This window comes from Herpailurus yagouaroundi, unplaced genomic scaffold (assembly GCF_014898765.1).
Source record: "Herpailurus yagouaroundi ecotype Mexico unplaced genomic scaffold, PumYag 184, whole genome shotgun sequence".
NCBI classification, from domain to species: Eukaryota; Metazoa; Chordata; class Mammalia; order Carnivora; family Felidae; genus Herpailurus; species Herpailurus yagouaroundi.
The window spans coordinates 38,824,794-38,830,793 of record NW_024412415.1 but is presented as its reverse complement, the minus strand read 5'-3'; the positions used below and the strand labels follow the sequence as shown (position 1 = coordinate 38,830,793).

At 41.8% G+C, this 6,000-nt stretch overlaps 1 protein-coding gene across 4 annotated transcripts in view; it reads left to right on the top strand.

Annotated features, from left to right (window-relative positions):
* The window catches only part of EDC3 (enhancer of mRNA decapping 3), a 65,967-nt gene that overhangs the window by 17,493 nt on the left and 42,474 nt on the right, over positions 1-6,000 (top strand). For all 4 annotated transcript variants that reach the window (XR_005795939.1, XM_040493267.1, XM_040493266.1 and 1 more), the window contains exons 2-3: positions 851-1,032; positions 4,259-4,578. Coding sequence is in view for 3 of the 4 variants with exons in the window: in XM_040493265.1 (XP_040349199.1) it covers positions 851-1,032; positions 4,259-4,578 (502 nt within the window). In the remaining variant the exon portion in view is untranslated. The remainder of the gene's footprint in view (positions 1-850; positions 1,033-4,258; positions 4,579-6,000) is intronic.

Here is a 6,000-nt window from a genome sequence, read left to right as displayed (position 1 = left end):
TGTGTGTGTGTGTGTGTGTGTGTGTGTGTGTGTGTGTGTGTGTGTGACATCTTTATCCATTCACCTGTAGGGTCTGTTATTTGACTTGTCTCTTTTTCCCTTTTTGCTTGTTTTATTTCTTAAATTCCACATGTGATCGAAATAAGATATTTGTGTTTCTCTGGCCTGTTTTGCTTAGCATTATATGTTTTAGCTCTATCCATGCTGTTGCAAATGGCAAGGTTTCATTCTTTCTTTATGGCTGAGTAATATTCCATTGTGTGTGTATATGTGTGTGTGTGTGTGTGTGTGTGTGTGTGTGTGTGTATGTATGTATGTAAACATCGCATCTGTTCCTTGGGTAAATACGCAGTAGTGCAATTACTAGATCATAGGGTAGTTCTATTTTTAATTTTTTGAGGAACTTCCGTGTTGTTTTCCATAGTGACTGCACCAGTTTGCATTCCCACCAAAAAAGTTTTTTTTAATTTAATTTTTAAATGTTTATTTATTATTGAGAGAGAGAGAGAGAGAGAGCATGAGCATGGGAGGGGCAGAGAGAGGAAGAGACACAGAATCCGAAGCAGGCTCCAGGCTCCAAACTGTTAGCGCAGAGCCTGACGTGGGGCTTGAACTCACAAATGGCGAGATCACGATCCGAGCCGAAGTTGGTCGCTTAACTGACTGAACCACCCAGGCACACTCCCCCCCACAGAAAAGTTTTATTTTTATGCTTTATTACTTCAATTAAGGATGTGACAGAATATGTATTATTAAGCAACACCTGGTTCAGAGCCTGACATAATATTTGCTGATTTTAATTAAAGATTTGTCTGTTTCTCAAGATTTGAATGGCTCATTCTCTCTACAGTGGTCTCACATCAGCAACATGGCTACGGATTGGCTGGGCAGTATTGTGTCCATCAACTGTGGTGATAGCTTGGGGGTCTATCAGGGAAGAGTGTCAGCAGTGGATCAGATCAGCCAGACCATTTCTCTCACCCGGCCTTTCCACAATGGAGTGAAGTGCCTCGTGCCAGAAGTCACCTTCAGGTGAGTGTCCTGACTGATTTCTTCAAATCTAGTCTCGTGGTCTGTGGAGCTTGAATCTAGGTCCGATTGCCGACGTTCTCTTGTATGGGGCTGCTTTTGAGGAGAGTCTTGTCAGGTGAGATTTTGCAGTCTTAACTCTTCTAGTCTAGCTGCTGTTTCAGCATAGAGTTTGTGTTGTGTCATGATTAACTTTTAGCCAATGAATCGGGGTTTGTCAAATATTTTTCTCATCTCTGTCAAGCACTCAATATTATTTAAGTGGGTCAAATTCAGAATAATCTTTCTATTTTCTTTCTCAGATTTTTATTATTTGTGTTTTCTTATATCTAAGGCCTTTATTGATCCTCCCCCCACTGCATAAATGTATCTCTCTTTTAGATTTGTATTGTAATTTATCTCCAGAAGCACACTGTCTCCAGTAGCTGAGGTCCTTAGTTACTGAAATGTATTTTTCTTTCTTCTTTTTTCTTTTTAATGTTTATTTACTTATTTTGAGAGAGAGAGTGTGAGCAAGCATGAGTAGGGGAGGGGCAGAGAGAGAAGGGAAGAGAGAATCCCAAGTAGGATCAAGCTGTTAATGCAGAGCCCAACATAGTGCTTGATCTCATGAATCACGAAATCATGACCTGAGCCAAAACTGTGAGTCAGATGCTTAACTGACTGAGCCACCCAGGTGCCCCCCGGAATGTATTTTTCTTAGTGTTTGTCTGTGGATCTCAAGTTCAGTTGTCTGCAAGTTCAGTTGTTGTCTTCACATCCCTCTTTTCACCAGTTTGTCATACAGTCTCCCTTTCTTAGGTTAGAGCAACAACAGAACGGTCAGATGAGAGTTTCCTTGACTCTCTAAAAAGTACCTTCACATAATCTTTAGGAGTATTCAATTCTTATTTCTAACCCCTTCTAAAATCTCAATAGAAGACATACCCTGTGTGTTCAGGGCTACCCTTGTCCTGTACGCCTCACATACTATCCTTTTCTGTCTCCTTTGACACCCTACTCCATGTCCTTTGTGTCTTCATTATCAACCTGTATACTGTCTTTCTCCTCTTTGCATTCCAACATTCCCAGCCTTCCCCCACAGTTCACACCCTCCAACACCCACGTCCACCCACAGCTTGCATGTGCCATTAGGTATTGCCCACCCTTTCCTTTCTCTTTATACCCACGGTTCTTTTCAGAGCAAAATAGTCTCTTTTCATTCCCTTTATGGCCTCATTCTCTAGTTCTTCTTTTCCCCACCATTGTCTTTTTTTTCTAATTTTACCGTCTTGCTAAACTAGCTCTTGCTAGTTCAATGTTACAAATGAACTAATTGCCAAATTCTGCAGCAGTGTCTTCATTCTAACCTTAACTCAGATGCCGCCTGTTGAAGTGTTGTCTTTTAGTTCCTCTGTCACTCCTTTGGGTTTTCTTTCCATGTATTCTTCCATTCCTTTACATCCCCGACACCCGTTCCTTTTCTTCTACTTTTTTTTTAACGTTTGTTTATTTTTGAGACAGAGCATGTGAGTGGGGGAGGAGCAGAAAGAGAAGCAGACAGAGGATCCAAAGTGGGCTCTGTGCTGACAGCAGAGAGCCCTATGAGGAGCTTGAACTCACTGTGAGATCGTGACCTGAGCCTAAGTTGGATGCTTAACTGACTGAGCCACCCAGGCGCCCCTCTTCTACTCACTTTTTAGGATTGATTTACTCAAAGTTCTGTCTTTGATTCTTTTCTTTGTCTGTAATCTCTCTCGACCACTTCATGTGTACCTTCGTACACATTGAGACCCCAGATCTTTAATTTAGACCCATTATCTGAACTCCTGACACTTACTTTGTCTATTGGTCATCTCCAGGTGGATATCCCACAAAATATCTTTCTGTTTTTACACGTGGTGTAGGGCTGGACCCTGAGATCAAGAGTCGGATGCTCTTTCAACTGAGCCAGTCAGGCACCCCTTGCACAGAATATCTTTTTTTTTTTTTTAATGAATATGTGAAATTTGCTCACATATTCTTTTTTTTTTAAATTTATTTGAGAGAGAAAGCGTGAGTGGGGAAGGGGTAGAGAAAGAGGGAGAGAGAAAGAAAACTAAAGCAGGCTCTGCACTGCCAGCATGAAGCTTGACATGTGGCTCGAACCCATGATTGTGAGATTGTGACCTGAACTGAAGTCAGACGCTTAACTGACTGAGCCACCCAGGTGCCCTGCTCCCACAAAATATCTTAAATTTAAGATTTTCAAAGCTGAACTCATCTTGTTATCTGTAGGTTTCTTCTTTCAAAGGTCTACCCTTAATCGGTAACTAATTATACCTTTCCGAGTTAGAAACTTAGGAATCATTGTAAATTCTTTCTCTTTGATCCTCATGCTTAGTCACCAAACCCTATTGAGTCCAAATGTCTCTTGGTTTCATCCTCCCCTCTCCATTTGTATTGTCACTTGCCCTGTTCGTTGCCTCTATTTCTTGCTTGATCTCCTCACTCAGTGTTCTTCCCGCTAGCTTTTCCACCTTCCCTACAGCCACTAGAAAAATGTAATATGAGTATGATCTGGCCCCCATTACCTCCACAGCTTTGCCTCCTGTCACTACTATCCATCTCCAGAACTTTTCCATCACCCCACAGTGAAACTTCATACCCTGTAAACACTAACTCTCCAATCTCCTTTTCCTCCAGCCCTGGTAACCAATTTTTTACCTTCTTTTTCTATGAATGGGACTATTCTAAATATCTCATATAAGTAGAATCATTTAATAATTGTCCTTTTGTGATGGCTTATTTTACTTATTAGCATACTGTCTTCAAAGTTCATCCATGGTGTACCATGTGTCAGAATTTCCCTCCTTTTAAAGGCCTGGTGGGGTGCCTGGGTGGCTCAGTCAGTTAAGTGTCAACATCAGCTCAGGTCATGATCTCACGGTCTGTGAGTTCAAGCCCCTTTTCGGGCTCTGTGCTGACAACTCAGAGCCTGGAGCCTACTTCGGATTCTGTGTCTCCCTCTCTCTCTGTCCCTCCTCAACTCACACTCTGCCTTCCTCTCTCTCAAAAAATAAACATTAAAAAAAAATTTTAAAGGCCTAGTAAATATTTCACTGTAAGTCTGTACCACCATATTTTGTTTATCTGTTCATCTTACAGTGGACACTCGGGTTTCTACCCTTTGGCTCTTGGGAAGAATACTGCTATGAACAGGAGTATGGCACTATTAGTTTTGAGACTTGGATTCTTTTGTGTATTTCAGGGCAGGTGACATTACAGAATTAAAAATTCTGGAGATACCAGGTCCTGGAGAAAATCAACATTTTGGAGACCTTCATCAGACAGAATTAGGCCCCTCTGGTGTTGGGTACCAAATGGGTATCAATCAGAATGGCACAGGCAAGCTGGTGAAGAAGCCAACCTCTTCCAGCAGTGCCCCTCAGAATATCCCTAAGAGGACAGATGTGAAGAGCCAAGATGTTGCCGTTTCCCCACAGCAGCAACAGTGCTCAAAGAGCTATGTGGACAGGCACACGGAATCCTTGAGTCAGTCCAAAAGTTTCCGTCGTCGGCACAACTCTTGTAAGTTGGATCAAGTTGATGTTTCTTCTTACCCTTGTGTTTCAGGGCTATAAGGTTTTATCCACTGCTGTTCTGTAAACAAATTCTTTGTTACCCTAGTGAAAGGGATGCTGGTAAAGCTTCTCAAAAATACAGCATGATTCTCTTATTGTAGGTCTACCCCTTCAGGAGATTAAGGGAGAGAAAATAAGCTGTTAGAGACTCATACCAGCTCCTTACCCTCTCCCCCACTTAACTTCCTTCAAGAAAAGTCAGTAACCTGCCTGGAGTTCACGTGGACGAAAGCGTGAACTTTATTGTCTTCAATCTGGTAACAGATGGTGGTGGTGATGTCTGAGTTGAGTCTACACTTGACTGTTCCAGGAAATTCTTGGCTAACTTGTGATTTGGCTCCCATCCTCAGAGGAAAGGAAGGGATTGGCTTATACATGTCTGTGATCGGACGGTCTCTGACAGACTACAATTTTTTTTAAGTTTATTATTTTTTTTATCTTGAGAGAAAAAAGTGTGAGTGGAGGAGGGGCAGAGAGAGAGGAAAGAGGGAGAATCCCAGGCGGGCTCCTCACTGTCAGTGCGGAGCCTGACATGGGGCTCGAACCCATGAACTATGAGATCATGACTTGAGCAGAAATCAGATGCTCCACCGACTGAGCCACCCAGGCACCCCTTCCAACAGACTACAATTTTATTTTTTTTTTTTTTAATTTTTTTTTTCAACGTTTATTTATTTTTGGGACAGAGAGAGACAGAGCATGAACGGGGGAGGAGCAGAGAGAGAGGGAGACACAGAATCGGAAACAGGCTCCAGGCTCTGAGCCATCAGCCCAGAGCCTGACGCGGGGCTCGAACTCCCGGACCGCGAGATCGTGACCTGGCTGAAGTCGGACGCTTAACTGACTGTGCCACCCAGGCGCCCCCAGACTACAATTTTAAATTTGCTATATTCACTGTCCTTACTAACACATAAAGGAAAATATGCACTGGTGTGTTGATAGCCTAGTTGTGTTTGGCACTAACAAATTGTTGAATGCCATGTACTCACTATGGAACCGTAATTAATTCACTAGAATCTGGTATGCTTTTTAACGCATTCACTAGAATAATGTTATAAAAATGAATTATAACAGATTCACCAGAATCTGTGTGGCATCTGTGTTAGGGGCCAACATTTTTACATTTGAAAATGCCCTGATTTCATGAATAAACTCTTGAAATTTTGGAACTTAAAAAAATGTATTTCAGGACTCATTCCTTCATTGCTTAAGTAACTGTCTGAATTGACAGTGAAAACCTGAGACTAAAATCGAATTGTTACTTCCACATCTTTTGAAAAACTAAAGAATGCTTGGATAGGAAATTTACTATTTTCATTTAGACTTTAACCTTCTCTGCTTTGCTTTATTCTCACTTAAAGCCCTTTTT